The 19215-nt window shown below is 38.9% G+C and overlaps 1 protein-coding gene across 5 annotated transcripts in view; it reads right to left on the bottom strand.

Moving 5' to 3' along the window:
* LOC106069387 (fibroblast growth factor 18-like) overlaps positions 1 to 19215 on the bottom strand; it is a 60972-nt gene that overhangs the window by 32103 nt on the left and 9654 nt on the right. For all 5 annotated transcript variants that reach the window (XM_013229041.2, XM_013229043.2, XM_056022917.1 and 2 more), the window contains exon 2: positions 17589 to 18175. In XM_013229041.2, the coding sequence (XP_013084495.1) occupies positions 17589 to 17629 (41 nt within the window). In that variant the 5' untranslated portion in view covers positions 17630 to 18175. The remainder of the gene's footprint in view (positions 1 to 17588; positions 18176 to 19215) is intronic.

Genomic DNA, 19215 nt, shown 5'->3' on the forward strand with positions numbered 1-19215 from the left:
CTAGACATTATAAATTTGTGAGATTACACATATTTTTGCCCATTGTTTTTGTTTAGCTTATAGCTTTCTCACTACGCTATGATCCTTGCACTTGCCTGGACCAGTTGAGAAAGGGGGAGGGAAGAAGGGGTATCTTGTTTTTAAAATCAATACAAAAAATGTTCCCTCAGGATTCAAGGGAACAGATTCCACTTATGTCACCACATCTGTCAAGTATGATTTCTTTCCCTTGTTCAAGATACCAAACAAAATAATTAATAACCAATAGTTAATTAACTAAATGGTTAATTTTTTTTTCGTGTGAGTTGGCATGTAAAAGAAAAATAAATGTGCAAAATTTCAGCTTAATCCGAGATTGGGTGTTGTAGAAATAGCGTGTATACACTTTTTACCAGAGTGAGTTGATATAAGCTTTTTATTAAAAAAAAAACAACAACTTCAAATGACCAAAAAGAGCGTCCAACTACAACTATCCTGATTGTCTTGACCTTTGCTAAGAGTGAAACATCCTCTGGCCTTACATCTACACTCCCCTCATCCATTTCAGCAGAAACAAGGCGGCTATCAACAGGTTTTAACCCACGCCAGACTGCATGTTCTCTTACCTGAATACAGCCGCCATTCTTATTCCCACCACTACACATCCCCTCCTAGTGATACCTCCCTTCGCATAAAACTAAAAAACAGATTACTTCAAGAATTGATGTTCTAAAGAACATGAGACTAAGATTGATAATTACATCTTAGGATTGTTACGGCCTATGGCTTTTCTGGTGGTACTGTAGTATATGGGATATATGTATATATAAATCAGCAATTTGTGTATGATTCCCTGCGTCACATTTATTTAAAACGTTCGTCCCCTTTTAAGCTACTTTATTTTTTTTTTTTTTCTGGAATTCCTAATAGGCAACATGTTATAGCCTAGACCCCTCTCTTACTTGGAGGCCCCTCAAAAAAGGTTACAGGGGCATTTTCTTTCATTTTAAAGGAAACATTGCCTGATGTTGATTACAAGAGGGCCAAGGATCCCCCATATCTCAAAAAAGCGTAGGGCATTATCAAATCTAAATCCAGTCCTGTTTATATACTTTTAAAACTAAACTCCTAAGGCATAAGGAATGGAGCACAAGACCGTGACTCGGGAGATTCCTGTAATATAACAATCTATTTCAATTGAATATTTCTGTTAGAAGACTTTCTTTTAGCAAGAGCCTTCTAATGCGTTCTGCTTTTCTGAACTCTTTGGGCTGCATTATAAAAGGGAGTTCATTCATTTGATGTCAATTTCAAAGCCTGCAGTGACCGAAACGAACTGATTCTAAATCTGTTTAATAGTGACTTCAGTTGACAATGGCGTGGGGATAGAATCATAGCCATGAAGTCATTGTCTCATTGTTTTTAAGTGATACTATAGCAAGGAAGACATTTAGGCGGGAACATGAGCACAGGGGAATGAATCATGGCCAGGATTATTTTCAGAACTGAACGCACTGAAGAGCCAATTTGGGAACTACTGAACTAGTTGACAAGGCCTGGCTTTACGTATCTTGTCGATGCTTGACTGATCTCTCCTGCTATCCCCCCTTTCCTGACTCTAGAGCGCCAACATTCTTGAGAGATTTAAGTTTGTATGTAGACATAAATATGTCTTTCCTCTATTTTTTTTATATTCTTTTAGTGTCTTGTCTTTTTATTCCAAGTTTCACAAGCGGAAAGGTAAAAAAAAGTTGTCGTACTTTGTTGTGCTGCCAACGTTGTGGATTTAAAGACATGAAATAAAAGACGTTGTTTTTTCCCTTCCATTGATTCTAGCTTCGGTCACGTGCTTCAACTTTGAAAATAAGTTTTGTTGTAAGTGTGTAGGGAAGTCTACATGTTCTCGTGTACAATTAAATGTAAAACATAAATATTATGCTACCTTTTTTTGTTTTTTTTAATTTAGTCCGCCTCTAGAATTTAACTTCATTTCTGAATTTCTATTTCAACATTGACGAAACATGTCACTTAAAGTAGATGTGTAGATATTACTAGATATTAGGACCAATGCAACATTTTGCGATGTTACAGGTTATTTCCAGGCATGTTAACAATAGATCCAAGGTTACATTAGACATTTTATACCCAGAGCTCAATTTGGTGTTGTTTTTTTTCGCTTATTTTATATAGTGAAAAGTACATTCCTTATCGGGCCAATTTGTTTACATTTACTATTGTTATAAATGCACAGGGACGCAATGCTGATGCGTTTAGATTGGGAAAGATGGATCAAGAAAAAGAAATAGTACCTGGGTAAAAGCAGCAATTGTCCCTCATCCAATACACCAGATCTAGTTTGGTTATTACATTAACTGTTGTTAGTCCCTAATAAAATGTGTGTCTCAAAAGATCTGCACTTTGAAGAGGAAAGCCGACACATAATTATCCCTCATTTTTTTTCATTGAGATCTCCTCAGAGAGTGTATAACGAGTGTCTCAGAGACGACCAATCATAAGGCCACCGAAGTCCTAAATGTAACCATAGCACACATTTATATCAGGAGTTTGTTGAGAACGCACGCTCGAGGGGAGACCACTAAAGTGCTCAAACACCATTTTCACACACCCCCCCCCCCCCCATCCTTTTTATACCCGCCGACCCCGTATATTTTATAGACTCCCTTTCACCTTCAAAGAGGTGGGGAGAGTTTTTTAGCAGCAGGTAAACGTGCACTAATTTTTTTTAAGGGTGGGGGGATCTGGACCTTGAATGTTTGTCTTTATGGCCTCCCCCTCTCCTGGAGAATGTTATGTGCTTTAAGGTCCGAGAATTAATGCGCTTCACATTCCAGTGTCGTGTATCCACACGTTCGTTGCTCATGAAACGTGGGACACAGAGAGAGAGAGAGAGAGAGAGAGAGAGAGAGAGAGAGAGAGGAAGCAGGAGGTGGGGGAGGGCGAAGGTGCGTGCTGATTAAAATATGTTTACTGCTATGGCGATCTTAATAAGAAAACAAAACAAAACGGTGCAATAAAATATTTAGCGTCAACTAAGTTGGTCAATATCCTACGGGATGTAGATGGCTCTATCTTTTACTTGGTTGAGTCTAATTTATATTGGATCTAATTTTTACTGGGTTAAATTTAGATTGCATCTCATTAATATTGAATCTTATTAATTTTTTGACCTATTAAATATTAATTTTATAGTATTAATATTGACTCTATTTTATGTTGATTCTAGTTTAGATCAATATGTGAAATGTTATTATAACTTTGATGGGAAAACAATTTTCTTTCAAAACTTCAAAGGTCAAAGGACAAATATGCTTTGATATATATATATATATATAGATGGATCTACAAGTTATGTGACAATTATGCCTAGCTATATACAGAGAGATCTACAAATCATGTGAATAAAGAATGCCGCTTATTTAAACAAAGTTTTGATTGTTGTATATTCAGTTCCAGGTCCCCACTAAACACTGACAGGAATGTGTTGTGTTCAACTTGATAAATGATATTGTCGTTAGAAGCGCTGACGAATTGCAACACAAGGAGAGAATTGTCAAAATGACACGCGACTTTTAGTTGGTTTGTGTGACACGGTTCGAAGAGAGCATTTTTATAAAAGAAGTATCTTTAAAACTGAGAGAAACAAGAGAGAGAGAGAGAGAGAAAGAGAGAGAAAGAGAGAGATAGAGAGATGTATAATTAACTTTATTACTTTGAGTAAAAATGATTAAAAAAAATACACTGAATCCCTCTCTCCCCCATGACTCCGGTCTGCAGCCTATTTCCCCCACCTGATAACAAAGATTCACATAACTTGGCTAATAATATAAAGTAGCTTTTAAAAAATGAATACCAAAGCCAATCGATCGGGCCCTTCAACAACTCTGTATGCATAGTTCTTCTTACTTGTGTAGAGACATTTTCCGAGTAGTTTGCAGTAAGGTAGAAAGCCTTTCTGGCGCCCCCATGGCGGATTCTATCCCTCTCACTTTCTCTGTATCTGTCTATCCCCTTCACCTGTTTATCTACCTTTCTGTCTTGTCTTTTAGTCCTTTTCTACAGCTCTCAATGAAGGTAAAGTATCAATGAATGTAAATATTTAAAACACCGTGCTGGAGTGTCTCACTACTCCTCCTCCCCCCACCACATGGCGACGGCCCCTTAATTTATGCCATTTTTTTAAACTAGTCACAGCCCGATGATATGTAATTATTGTATTAACTAGTATTGAGAATTATACGTTTCAGTTACCTTATGTTTCTTTATAGTATTATTGAATACAGTTTTTTTTTATATTTCTACATTGTATATAGATTGTATAATTCTTAACCCATGTCGTCTGATCGTCAAGTCGAGTACCGCCAAAATGTCTGGCCCTTTGTCATTCAATTAGAAACAGTTTTTTTATTTTTTAATATATATATATATATATATAAACAACAGATGAAAAAAAAAACATTTGAATATTCCAGCCTGTTCAAGATACTTTCAAGGCCCATAAAACATAATCAGACACCCAGGACTTTTCCATATATACACAATAAGCAAAAAAAAAAAGGGGGGGGGAAGATATTTGAAATTCAAAATCTTTCAATGAAAACGCTTATCCAGACAACTTTTTTTTTTTAAAGCTTATTTGTCGTGATCTACATCTTACAGAAGAATAGGATTCAGTTTGGCGCCATAAATTTCGCTCGTCAAACTTATTCACTAAGTCTAGTTCTGTAAGCATTTTGTTCATTCAATAGTATACACATGTGTAGAAATATGTGTGCGTATGTGTGTAAGTAAGAGAGAGAGAGAGAGAGAAGAGGAGATTGTTGATGTGATTTATCTGACAAATTTCCCTTCTTTCTCTTCGGCCAATTATCTTATCTTGTCTACAAGGAGACTTGACAGTATTTTCCCCTTGGACTCTGGTAAACCGCTCCACATAGAAGTCCAAATATTGGCTGAACAATGCAGATCTAGCCAAGTGCGCTATTAACTGGCCTCCCAGTTGGCAAGTTTCGAAATGTTTGAAACAAATATGGCGTCCTGAGCACAAGAGGTAGGGCTCAATACAAACTGTCAAGGGAAATAAGCACTTGCTAGGTTTTTGACTGCTGCAAGACGACAAACGGACTGGGGGATCGCAAACAGTGAGTTCTTAAAACGGTTGATTAAAGAAAGGCCTTTCCCCCCTCTTGACAAATATAGGATTTAGAAAGTTGTGTATTTAGCCCAACGGTTCTCGAACTTTTTTTTAGATTTTTGGACCCCCTAGTGTACAACTTATCTCCAGATGTCCATTCTCGTTGTTCCTAACGATTACGCAAGCGCAAAACGACATTTGCTTCCAAGAACTCAAATTTCTTTCGAGTAGAGGCGGTCCCACGTCTTTCGGGCAGTCTGGGGTGGCCTCCATTGTAGGAACATTTCATTATTACTGTATAAGAGCAATTGCAATTTGAACATAATCAAGTAAACAGTGCTTTGCATAATTTATAACAAGTGTTAGCAACAATAAGACATACAAGTGCAGAGTTGAGTCTGACAGCGAAGTGCTATGGTATATGTAGCCTTAAGTTACGAATCCTGTCGGCCCCACATTCGACACTAGCCCAGAGTCCCGCGTACTAAAAATGCAGCCTTTGTTTCAACTACACCTTACCGGTCTGCTGAGTACACCCAGAAGTAACGGTATTTCAGTGTGAGAATCACTGTTTTAGTCAAACCAGTGATTTTGACACCGTGAGAACGTTTTTGTTTTTTTTAAACCAAAAAAATCTCTATTGAATGTGTAACGACTGTTTGACGTGACCCTATCTTGGCACCACCTTAGAGTGATCCATATTAAATACCGAAACAAAACAAAATATCTTGACTACATTGTTCCTGGTAACCTATGTCAATTGTCACAAAGTGCTGTGTGCTGGAAGCAATTAAGGGCTCACACCTTTACTGCGCCGGCACTTGAATAGCATGCCAGCGATCACAAAACCATTAATCCACTGGACATAACAATGTCCATGTCGACAACCAATAATTTGTTGTTTTCTTTTCTTTAAAGTTCTTAAAAAAAAACACGAAAAAACAAGGTTAACAAAATCAAGGAATATATAGGCCAGGGTTTAACAAAAAATAAAATAAAAATATAAAAAAAAAAATCTTACGACCAAGTGGCGAAACCAGTGAAAGACAGGTCAAGTATAGACAGGTCAAGTTGTAATCATTCAGCATTTATCAACTGCTCCTGATTGTAGGGGAGCTAGATTAATTGAAAGCCAATTTCATGTCAGCATTGCTCGAGGGTGGGAGACCAACGCGAAGAGTCAACGGCAGTCCAACGCGACGGCGATGTGGGGGGAAAGAACGGCGCAGCCTTGTCAACTTGTTGGATGCTGACCTTCGCAGGGGGTAACTGGCTCTTCACTTGAGTGAGTTGGGAAAGTCTAGCAGACGACAGGGAGGGCCGCTGATACAGTGAGCACAGATAAGAGGCGGACGCACTGCATGTTGATAAAACGTGTGTGTGTGTGGAGGGGGGGGGGCATGTGACTGCCTGCAGGGGGGAAGAACTTTGAGACGTTTGTTGACACTTTCAAGTATGTGTTGAACTCAAGTTCAGACAGACTCCAAACTTTGATAATTTATTTAAATTGGTTTGGCTTAGTTTCTGTTGATTTTTTTTTAAAGTTTATTTCCGTTTTATATATGTTTTTATTTCCATTGATAATTTCAGAAAACTAGTTAATGGCTTTCCTTGTGTTTAAAAAAAAAGGAATACATTTGTTCACGTTGTTTATCTCAAGGTGCACATGACCCGTGTGCCTTTCCAATCAGCTTAGTAAGATCACAGAAGTACGGACAAACTCTCTTGACTATTCTACTGCCTACAGCATATTTTCATCTATGCCTGATAACTACTGCAAAGTTTTAAGTCATTGATTAACATGCATGACTAGATTGATCAAGGGATACGCGTAGGACGTAATCCTTTTGAGAGTTACGTCTGTATTTTATAAGATAAGATATGTATAATGTATATCGCTAGTTATTTGGTATTTCCGTTTTTTTTTTAATAGGCTAACTTTATATTTCACAACGCTTATGATGTTTTATTAACAATTTTCAGCGCTGCGAGATCAGATTTGTAAGTTGTTTCACATATTTTTGTTTATTTGGGTAACAGCGATGATCTTTTGATATAGCCCCCCCCCCCCCACACACACACCTTTTTTTGGCATTGTTTAGAATCAAACATTTATTACTAAAATTCCCGATTGTCTTTGAGTTTATGGTAACTTATGTCTGCCCAGAATTTCTTTATAGCATCGATGCGATCATTAAAACTTTATACCCACGGGACCACTTCCCCTCCCCCCACAAGCCTGCATTTACTTCGAAGCGCCAGAGCCATTATAATAACAACCGCCCCCTCTTTTTTTTTTTCTAAAGTAAAATCCTTCAGAGGGAAAGTATTTTCATATTACATACTGCGACCCAACGGAGACCGTCTGTAGACTCCCCTTGTTTTGTCAGCTGGGGGATCGCGCCCTTTGTCTCTCTGACATATAAGATTGACAGGTTAGGGACAAGACTGGCCATCTGACCACACCCTAAATAAAGAATGGGATTGCAAGGATTTAGATAATCCTTGTGTGACACGAAAGAAAAGAAACCTAAATACACAGATATCATTCACAATTCAAAGGACTGGTTGAAGGAACAAAATAACGGCATAGTGATAGCGGCAAGACATTGAGACAGCAAAGGTTCTGGATCAGGGAGTCTCGAGTTGAAAACTACGAAGCACGTGTTGCTGTTAAGTATGTTTTATATATCAGCCCAAACAATGTCACCACTATAGAATTTACTCATTAATAGTATTTGTTTGTATCCTCTTTATAAATAAGTGGAAATCTTCGACTTTCACAAATTACAGACAAAAATCGTGATCACAAGATAAGAAAAATAAAGGAGATCTAAATGAAATAGAAGGGCATCTAAATGAAACAGAAGGGCATCTGAATGAAATAGAAGGACATCTAAATGAAATAGAAGGACATCTAAATGAAATAGAAGGGCATCTAAATAGAAGGGCATCTAGATGAAATAGAAGGGCATCTAAATAGAAGGGCATCTAGATGAAATAGAAGGGCATCTAAATAGAAGGGCATCTAAAGTAAGAAGAAGAAGAAGATGAAGGAGGTATAAAGTTAGAAGTAAATGTGTTTTTTTAAAAAAAGAACACCCGAAATGCCCCCCCCCCCTTTTCCCAAAGTATATACATTGCATCATCTCACATAGGACTTTTTTTTTTTTGTTTGTTTTTTTATAACATAAGAAGTATTTGTTTAGTTGGTATATCCTGTTCACAATGATGAAAACGTTAAGCAGAAACAAAAATTAAATTAAATTAAAATTAAAAAAAAGAGTGTATCAAGGCGATAATATTTTATGTTTTCATATTAACACTAAAAACATACTACTGCTCACCTTCTTAATATTAGGAGTCAAAGTCAAACCTTTTAAAATTAACAAGTTGTAAAGTTACCCTTTATGACCTTGCAAACTATAAAGGATGTAAATCTGTTACTAGGCCGGAGGGTGTCCAGCCCAACGACCAACCGTCTTAACTTTCCCCGAAGAATGCCAGGTACCCTAGGTGGGCCCAGGGCGTCCTTCAAATCATAAAATTCAAAATACCAGTATTTGATATTCGAACCCTAGACCCCTCGGTTCCGAAGCCATGCGCTTTACCGCTTAACGGAAGTCTGTGTTAGTTGCGAGCAAAATGTAGCCGTCTGAAGTAGAGCGCTCTTGCTGAATCTTTAGACTTTTGACTCATTTACTCAGCTTTTAAATTGACCTAGTCTAGTCCTAGACATGTATCTTTACTATAGGAACAGAAGAGATACGTTACAGGAATCGAACTAACAAACTGATCAATATCTCCCTCATCAATTAATTAGTCAATGTTTTGTCTTAGATGTTTCGTACTTTCCATCAGAATTGAACATTCTTCCTCAAATCTCCAGGATGGCAGTGGTGGCAGGCAGGGTTTGAATCCAGGACCATCAAGACGACAGGTTGGAGCGCATACTAAACGATCATATATTATATTATTATTATTATTATTATTATTATTCAGCGACAAGCATTTGAGAACCAAAGCAAAGGATCCACCCATACCCCAGTGAGACTGAAACAGTTTCAGAAGAGTGATTAGCATAAATGCCAGCAGATTAGTGAATTGATTCCACACACACACACACACTACACACACACACTACACACACACACTACACACACACACTTTCTAGCCCCCACGTTTCACCTATGTTCCCTCTGCACATGGAAACCTGGGAACATAAAATATCGAGCAGACGACGAAATGTGTCTGAAAGTTCGGAAATCTCGAATTCATGTCCTTTACACACACCCCCTTCCAACCCCCGTATAACGAGACAACACTTTACGTTTGAGAATTGGAAAGGACAAAAAAAAAGACGTTCTTATTTTGTACACACTTTATGTTGAAGCGCCCCCTAGCGACGTTCAAGACAAATAGATCTACTTCTGTTCCTTTTTTTTTTTTGTTGTTTCGCCCTCCCCCCCCCCCTTTTTTTTCACTCCTGATGCAACCAAGTGCCATTAGAGAGGCTGATCATTTGACAGAAGCACTAAGGATGGGTGGAGGGGTGTGGAGGACGATCCGATCGGGTGTGGGCAGGTAAGCCGGGAGTGGGGGGGTGGGGGTATTTAGGCATTTGAATGTCTGACACGAGGAAGTCCCCCATGTTCTTTCTCTTTAGTGTTCATTGTAAAGCAAACATTTCAAGAGGTTCAGACTGTCCCAGGCGAGGTTTCAAATATGAAACACTCTTTCCAATGTCTAAATAAACCGAACTTTATGAAGTATATTCGAAACTAACATTTCAATGAAGTATATTCGAAACTAAATGAAATGAAATTGCAGACGTTCATTAAGAAATGAAGCCCTAACGTTCCAAAGGACGACAGCAGCGGGCAGGTTTCGAATTCGGGACCATTGTGTCAACAGTCCGAAGTGCAGACCACTTGACGAGACAGACATTCTGGTATAGGCCTATTCGAAGCAAAATTGAATATGTTTGAAACTAGATGCTAAATTTGAAACTATAGATAAATATGTTTCTACTCCCATAAGTTAAAATATTTTCTTTTTGTTTCCCGAGCCAACGGTTTTCAGGGGATAAGGCAGCCAGCACAACGACCGTACTCTCCACCCCCTTAAGATGTAGATTTGTTTATCCATATCTTCTTCTGTATTCTAACCAGACAAGGAACGCTATCGCGAGACCTACCACAGTATTTCAGTGTTTTATCAGTCAAGTCTACAAGTCTCTTTCACCAGTCACTAGTTATCCAGCATTGCCCCCCCCCCCACCACCACCACCCCTCCTAAGTTGCCATGTGCCAAAAGATGTTAAATCTAAGAGAATTTAAAGTACCTAAAGTCAAGAGACACCTTGTCGAGTGTGGCGACCCCCCCTTTGTGGATTGAACTACTCTTCACAGGAGAGCCGTAAGGAAGTTACGGCCGCAGGCGACACGATAACAAGCCACGATTACGTGAAACACACACACACACACATACACACACACACATATACACGTACTTGAGTTTTTTTGTTTTTATTGTAACAGACATTAACCATTGTTCAAAAGTATAAGGAAAGATTGAACAGTGCAATGCTTCATTAAAAAAAAAAAGATCAAATTTGTAGATGTACTAGATTTATCTACATGAGATGTATTATGTTTTAAATGTAAACCTTTAGCTGATAGTCGAATTAAGTCCAAGTTTTTATAGGAATGGATACAAAGAGGGCACTGTTTAGCTGGCCAGTATACACCTGTAATAGAAGTTACGTGTAATGTACGAGAAAACCAGAAAGTGCTTTTGGCCAGAAGGCACATATGAGGGCAAATATATAATGTATGGGTTGGAGTTCTATGACATAGTATGGGGCTGTTTCTGTTGTGTGGAGCTCTACACTTGACGTAGTATGGGCTGTTTCTGTTGTGTGGAGCTCTACACTTGACGTAGTATGGGCTGTTTCTGTTGTGTGGAACTCTCCACTTGACGTAGTATGGGCTGTTTCTGTTGTGTGGAGCTCGGCACTTGACTTAGTATGGGGCTGTTTCTGTTGTGTGGAGCTCTACACTTGACGTAGTATGGGCTGTTTCTGTTGTGTGGAGCTCTACGCTTGACGTTGCATGTGCTGTCTAAATGTGATACTTACAAGCCTTCTCGACCTGGCATGTAAATTTTGCGGTTTTTCTGTGACACAGTTTTTTTATGCCATAAAATGTACTAATAGAATGCTTGGTATGTGTCGTCAGATCCAGATAAAGGATGTAACCCAACTCTTATATGCTTCGCAAAGTCACCACTACCCCTACCCTCTCTCTCTTTCTCTCTTTCTCTCCTTTCTCATCCCTCCCCACTCTCTCTTAGTCTTACAGTTATAAATTGTCTATTTCCGTTCTCTCTTTCTCCTAATTTATCCTCCCACCCCTCCTTTCTATTCGCCTAGCCCCCCGACTCCCTCCCTCTCCTATTCAAAGCTGTATAACACCGTAACCGATAGCGCTTAGATCCACTGCGGACTAAGTCTAATATGACAGATTAGCTGCAGTATTAGTAACACAATTAGATCGCTGCAAATATAAAGAAAAAGGAGGCTCTGGTTAGTGGTGGGGAGGGGGTAGAATCTGTCAACCTGGAGAGGTGTGTAAATGTACATATTTACAATTGATAAAGGCCAAGAGGAGGGGTAAAGGTAGTTAACTGTGCCATCTTTACGCATCGGTACTCGGGGTTATGGCTCCTGGGAGGGGGAGGCTACAGAAGAAAGATGTCCTGATGCATGTCTCATATCACCTCTCTTAGTTTCATACATGTCATGATTCAGTCAACATCGGGCCGGACACAAAAAAAGGAGTAAGCTATTTACCATGCAAGCAATTACATATTTTAAGGGAGATACATCAGCGTATTTGCTTTTTCTCCGATGCTTCTTGTATTATTTCTTTGGCGCATACCTTGAACGTGAGATGGGATTCGGTGAATCTTGAATGCTATCTGCAGAGTTAGGGAGAAGGATCCTAGCCACGGAATAATGATTATATAGAAGATATCACCTACAAAGTTCGCAAATTAGGAAATTCGAAACAGGATCACAATGAAAATTGGGAGCCTCGATGATCTGCTAACCACTGTCAAAAAAACAACAACGCAAACTTAAATTGAATGGCCATATCACGTGGGCATCAGGGCTTGCAAAGATCTTCCTTATCGTTCTCTCTTTTCTAGTTTTAAAAGTAGTCTTGAGCTGGAGCGCATCTGGGCACCTTTAAGACACACACACATTGCATTGATTATCTTCCTTAACAGTCCCCATAGTGAACATTGATTTATAAGAGCATGTTTCTAGCTACATGTATAGACATCATTAGATCTAGAACTAGCACATCTATTTTCAAATCCATCTCTCATTTTGTTTCACGTGTAAATGTACAATTTTAAATCAATAGGACGCCTGGTTGTAGCCTTTGATTTCTATGAGACTTCTGAATCTGAAACAATATTATTTAAACCGTTTTATTGTTGTTGTTTTTTTTATAAGTTTCGAACGTTTCAGAAATGACTATCATTAGGTGCTTGTCCAAGTCTCGTGCAGGACGGCATGGAATGGAAACAGACAGATTTTGAATTCGGAGCCAAATTATATAGTCTATAGACTCTACCTAGTTGTCCTAGACAGTTCCAATGAACAATACAATGACCTAAAATAGTCAAAGCCCACTACTAAAGTAGCGTGTTTTATATAAATACGAAGTCTCAAGATCTGAACATAATATAAATATTTTGTGAAGGAAGTTTTAAAAAAATCACCATGGCCTCCACCCCCACCTCCATTATTCCACAAACTATGTTAAAATATATCCGCCTCTGGTGCATACATTATACAATGGCACGATTCGGTGTAAGTTAAATAAAGATAGCAACAAGTCAAACTGGAGCACACGACGCATAGTGTCACCTACTGGCTGCAGTTGTATACCATTCACTCTCTCTTACTGGACAGTATTAAGTTAGTAACGGGGCCAGGCCCTATCTATCTCTTCTTTAAGCTGGGGCCAGGCCCTATCTATCTCTTCTTTAAGCTGGGGCCAGGCCCTATCTATCTCTTCTTTAAGCTACTATACTAGCACATACAAAAAAAAAAGCAATTAACATTGAAGGGATAAGTAGATCTTATATCCTAACCCACATTTAATTGGGTCATGTTTGATTCTCTGAAGTGGCTTCTGCAATTTTAGCTGCAACAAGGTGAAATGAGTGATAACTGATCCCAAAGTACAAACTTGCGTTTGTCTTATTGCTCGAGGTCAGTTCTGCGTGTAGAAAGCCTCTTACACTAACGTCAATTTCCGACAAGCAAAACCAAGAAAATGTTTCTGATATTGATATAACCTTTGAAAGGTCAGAACTAGGCCTGGGGGCGGTAAATAGTTATACGGTCCTTAACGATTGCAACAGCTGTTACTGAACATCCTTGCCCCCCCCCCTCTTTCTCCCATCTTTATTATTTTTTTTTATTTTGACCTGACGATGATGGGGCAAAGCATCCAAGCATCAACGCCAGTTTCCCCACTTATAAACATTAATTATTTCCGAACGAGTGCTGTCATTCATATCCCGTGGTCAGTGAAGCACGTGCTATCCAAGGCAAGAAACAGGTGCTATACAAGGCATTGGAAATCGTGTGATAGTTACGGTACCACAATTAGACGCCTTATTAAAATTACGCGTTCTTATTGCATTCGCTGTGTTTGCGCGTTGTACAAAAATGTAAGAAAGGAATTTACGCCATTAATGTATGAAATAAACGTGCTCTTCAAGCGTATGCATAAAACGCCAAATCAAGAATTTATGGCCAAACAAAAAAGAGACCTTTTAAAAAACAGTTCACAACTTCCTTAAAAGTCTCAGCTGTACCCTTCATATTTTCTCTTTGTCTCGTGCTGTGCCAATCAGCTTTCTATGAATGGTAACACACAGCACTAAATGTCAACACTGGCCTCGTGCACTGCTTAGGTTTGGCGTCCTGATTTTTTTTTTGTACCGGTAATGACGAGAGATAAGCTCTGACCCCTGACCCCTGTATTGTTATTTTGCTAGTTCAAGGCAATAGACCGGAATAGTCTGAGACTAGTTTCTACACTAGCTACCAAGATCTAGTTCAAAGCTATCTGCTCCAGGCAGGGAATAATGGAACAGACCGTCTGTATGTATTACATGTAGATCTAAAAGTTTTTTTTTGTTTTTAATCTTGATGTTACTTTCTCCAACTGTCAACAGGTGAAAGTTGCGTCCCCTGTTTTATGAGCATTTCAAAACAAACACTAAAAAGTTATTGGATTACATCGTCAATTGAGCAGTTCCTCAAAATCCATGCATGTACATTGTGTATTAGTGTAGTAGTTCGTTTTATTATGTTTGATTCTTGCTTTGCACATCACATCTACTATTTATTAGTCTAGGTTAATTGCAGTAAGGAATAGTGACACTTCTATTACAGGTACAAATAAACGTTCTTACTGAGCATCCTTAACTTGCCTGGCCTTCATCTTAGCTTCAGCCGTCCACAAGTACCACCCTCCTCCCTAGACTGCTCACTCAACTCACCCTCAAATCTCATAATTGACATTTCACTAATTTTGTAACGGAAACTAGGGGTGGGACTGTTTAGATTAGAAGTTCCTATGACAAAGTCTTATGAGGCAATATATATATATATATATATATATATAACCTGACCAAAATGTGTGTGTGTGTGTGTGATTCTATCAAGGATAAACCAACACCCACCTATAATATTACATTAACATAATGGCAAGCAATTTTGAGAAAACTTTATGAAGCTATTCAGACTCCAATCTGGAACTGATGACGCAACACCCCCCCCCCCCTCCATAAGTTTTAGAATTCTGAAAGATGCAACCAACATTCGTTCTACTAAAATGTTTGTGTGACCAACACACGGAGTAGACGCCTCTACGTTCCACAAGGCCTTTTTATATTAGCTCGCTCGACCCGAACCAGGAGGACTCAAACCCTATGCCTGGTAATCATGGCACGCCCTCTCCCTGAACCACAACGTAACCTCTGGCGATGTTGAACAAGTAATGTCAAGGCTTGCGGTCTGCTGTAGGAGTCACGCCATTAATAAAATACTTGAAAGGGAGGGGGAGCCTACATGTTTGTTTGTTTTTGTTTGTTCATGTCCTAATACAGAAGACATACCTGCACAATACAGAAGACACACTTTGCACACAAAGGCAACAAAGTTGAACAATGCAGACACACATAACATGTCGCGACACACGGCAATGATGGCCATGACCTATTTTAAATATTGTAATTATGTCATGACTGTCCCTTGGTACCATCGCTAATACAACGCCGACACAGTGACATTCAAAAGATTTAGGAATGCATGCAATTTCATAATCTAGCATCACAGGTTCCCAAATTGTACGCATATTTTCACAAATATAAATGTTTTTTTGTCGCCTAAAACATCATGATTTATATTAGCCTTGTCTTGGAGTCCGAAGATTAATGAGGTGTGTAGTATTTCAGGTGCTACGCAGCACTAGCAGCGACCTACATATTTTGCCACATCCAGAGCAGACATATCTACTGATCTTGATTTAGAACCTGTTGAAACAACAGTTTTGTCCAACAGGATAAAGTCCTTTATGCTGGGACCAAGCTTTTCGTCAAATAACTTAAGTATGAAACAAAATGGAGGCTTAACAAATCATAGACTAAATAAAACACACAACAAGTATGCATGGTTTTCATTACGTCAGTCACCTGACGTTAGACATATAGTATATACCTGTCACTCTACACCCCCCCCCCACGTGATAGTGTTACCCCAGACGTGAAACTCGAAGTTTTTAAAGCTTAGCCGCGCAGTTCTTTTGGTACTTCAACAAAAACAAGAAGGTGTGAACCCAAGAGACAGTTCCAGCAATGAGAGCTCTTAACGAGTGAGCCACCCTCTGCACCCCACCCCTGCTCCTCGCAACTCTAGTAGCTACCCAGGCAGTGCTGAGACCGTTTGGTTCAGACGATCTGGAACAGGCACCAATAGGACAACCTATCGTTACCGTTGCGTTGCTAAGAACTAATAGCGTATGGTACAGGTGGTGTGTGCCTGTCCTTGTCAGGGAGTCGCTAGAGGATTAGATTATGAAGGACGAATTAAAAAGCTTAATTAACGACAGCGATTCTCTTCTTTCTATGAACATAGTCGATTTAATCAATGGGATTATTGGCTTTGAACACTTCATCAGCCTTATCAGTTTGAAACGGAATGGCTCCTTATGTCGATATGGATTCTTCGGCCCCTCCAGGTCCATAAAGCGATAACGGCCCACCCAAGACAAATAACTGGCTCATTATTTCAGATTATTGCTTTTTTTTTTTTTACAAAGCTTATATCAACTCATTTTGTCTGTCTGTCTGGTAAAAAGTTTGAACACGTTTTGTCTCCTATTTCCCATTCTCGGATCAAGTTGAAACTTTGCACAATTATTCATTGTAACAGACAAGACATGAATCAATTTAAAAATTCAAATAATTAATTAAGGTTTGGTGATTAATTATTTTGTTTGATATCGAAATAAGGGGAATAAATATTGCTTAATGTGAGATGTGGATGTATATATGGATTCAATCCCTTCACTACGTTTTGAAATGTTTTTTCTTTCACTTCCCATTCTCCGATCAAGTTGAAATTTTGCATAATTATTCATACCCGATGACAATACACGAATTAATCCAAAAATGAACCAATTAGTTAATAAATTAGTACTAATTAATTAATTTTGTTTTATATATCAAGGGAGCTAAACCCTGCCATTTTCAGAAAAATTGCAGCAATTAGCTGTTCTTTACTTAGATATGCTTTGTTGTTTTAAAGGACATTTTTTTTCTATTGCTTTTTTTTTTTTTACTAGCGTTGATATAGTTTTCTTTGTCATGTAAAATGATGATATGAAGCAGGCTGGTGTTGTGCTGTTGACTGTCTCATATAGTGCTATGGCGTTGTCTAGGAAGTGTCGTTACATCCGGTCTTAAGAGATATGTTTTCAGGTTTGTTTCGTCTTTAACGCATCGAAAAAGTTTTTGCTTTTTTTTTTTTTACAATTCCACGGTCCATGTCCGTAGCTCGAGGTGAAATAAATATGGTGGCACGAAGGGAAGATCTTCTCGTAAATTATCTTTTAAAAAAATATATAATGAACACCAGAGCCGGCAACATGATGCCATTTTTGACATGAGGGTGCTATAAAACTAGAACCTATTTTCTGAAACAAATGTTCATGAATGTGGAAACATAACAAATTAAAGCAGCAATCATCGCGTCAGGAAGCCCCCTACGGTTCAAAGTAACTTACTGGATAAAGACACTGTTTACACAAATATGCATGCAGAGATTTAAAAAGTTAAATGAAATTTAAAAAAAATAAATTCTTACCTGGGTGGGCTAGCTTGGTAGTAAACAGACGTTCTCCTCATAATGGGTTGGAACACTCGCCCTTAGAGGCATTGCTTGGTCCCATGCTAGATAACCACTCTACAGTTGAGCTGATCTCTATGTGGTACCATCCATACCCCCAAAAAAACGAATATTTTTATAAATATAAATCGAAGGCCAAGTGGACAGCCTTGCAGGGGCGGCGGCCAAGTGGACAGATCTGCAGAGGCGAATATAACACACACTCAACAACGGCAGTAGTTTTTTTCCACTGATTCTACCGCCAAAGAAGATTGCAGTCAGTTGGTCAGCAAGATCCGACACCACCAGGGATCAACAAGGAAAGAAAAAACACAGCAGACGAGAAACTTGAATATTTTTTTTAGCCTGTTAAAAACTTTCTCCGGAAAACATTCCGTTTCTATTTCAACCGAAGCACACACTGATGTAATGGCACATCTCCACGTGGAGAGCGTAGAGTGAATAGTGCAGCCTGGGAGTGAGGCTTCACGGCGACGGTCCTGCTTTAGTCCTGTGAATAACCTTTGGCAGTTGTGTCCTGTGTGATACGTTGTCCCAAGATGGACCTAAGATAGTAAGTAGGGACACTAGAGCAAGAGCTTATCAGAAATTAAATTAAAAAAAAAAAGAACAGACAGAGAGAGAGAGAGAGAGAGGGAGAGACAATCAAATAGTGAGAGAGAGAGAGAGGCAATCAAAGAGCGAGAAAGAGGGAGAGAGAGAGAAAGACAATCAAAGAGCGAGAAAGAGAGAGAGAGAAAGACAAACAACGAGATAGAGAGAGAGAGAGAGAGAGAGAGAGAGAGAGAGAGAGAGAATCAAAGAGAGAGAGAGAGAGAGGCAATCAAAGAGCGAGAAAGAGGGAGAGAGAGAGAAAGACAATCAAAGAGCGAGAAAGAGAGAGAGAGAAAGACAAACAACGAGATAGAGAGAGAGAGAGAGAGAGAGAGAGAATCAAAGAGAGAGAGAGAGAGACTCAGGCAGAGGGTAAGAAAGCGAAATGATCAAAAGAAAAATAGCTGACGTCATAAAACTGAATTAAATAAAAAGAGGAATACAGAGATATCAGTCAGATAGATAGATAGATAGATAGATAGATAGATAGAGAGAGAGAGAGAGAGAGAGAGAGAGAGAGAGAAAGAAAGAGAGAGAGAGAGAGATGCATGTAGATATACAATGAGTTGAGGGTTGAGATGCCGAGACCCCTATGTGAACCGCCAAGTTGACGTTCTTTGTTTGACAGCCAGTCACCCCTTTCAGAGTCGAGTTGACGGTACGCGAAAATCTGGGCTGAAAGCAACGATAAGGCACACACAGGCATGCGACGATAGGGCAATAGTTAGCATAGCCGACCTGGACTGCGAGGAATTTGCATTGCAGAAGTGGTATTTAGCGGGGAGGGTATATCCAGGGGACGAAATCCTGATCACATAGCGAAAACTTCTCTAAAAATACATTCCAATTTTATTACATGACGACAAATAAAGAAGTTTTTTATTTCTAAAAATGTAATGACATATAAATAAACAATAGCTTTAAAAAAATTGACCTTTAGAAATTGCAAAAACTCATTTAGACATGGCAAAGTAAAATGTATGTTACCGAG

The sequence above is a fragment of the Biomphalaria glabrata genome, chromosome 1 (assembly GCF_947242115.1).
Source record: "Biomphalaria glabrata chromosome 1, xgBioGlab47.1, whole genome shotgun sequence".
NCBI classification, from domain to species: Eukaryota; Metazoa; Mollusca; class Gastropoda; family Planorbidae; genus Biomphalaria; species Biomphalaria glabrata.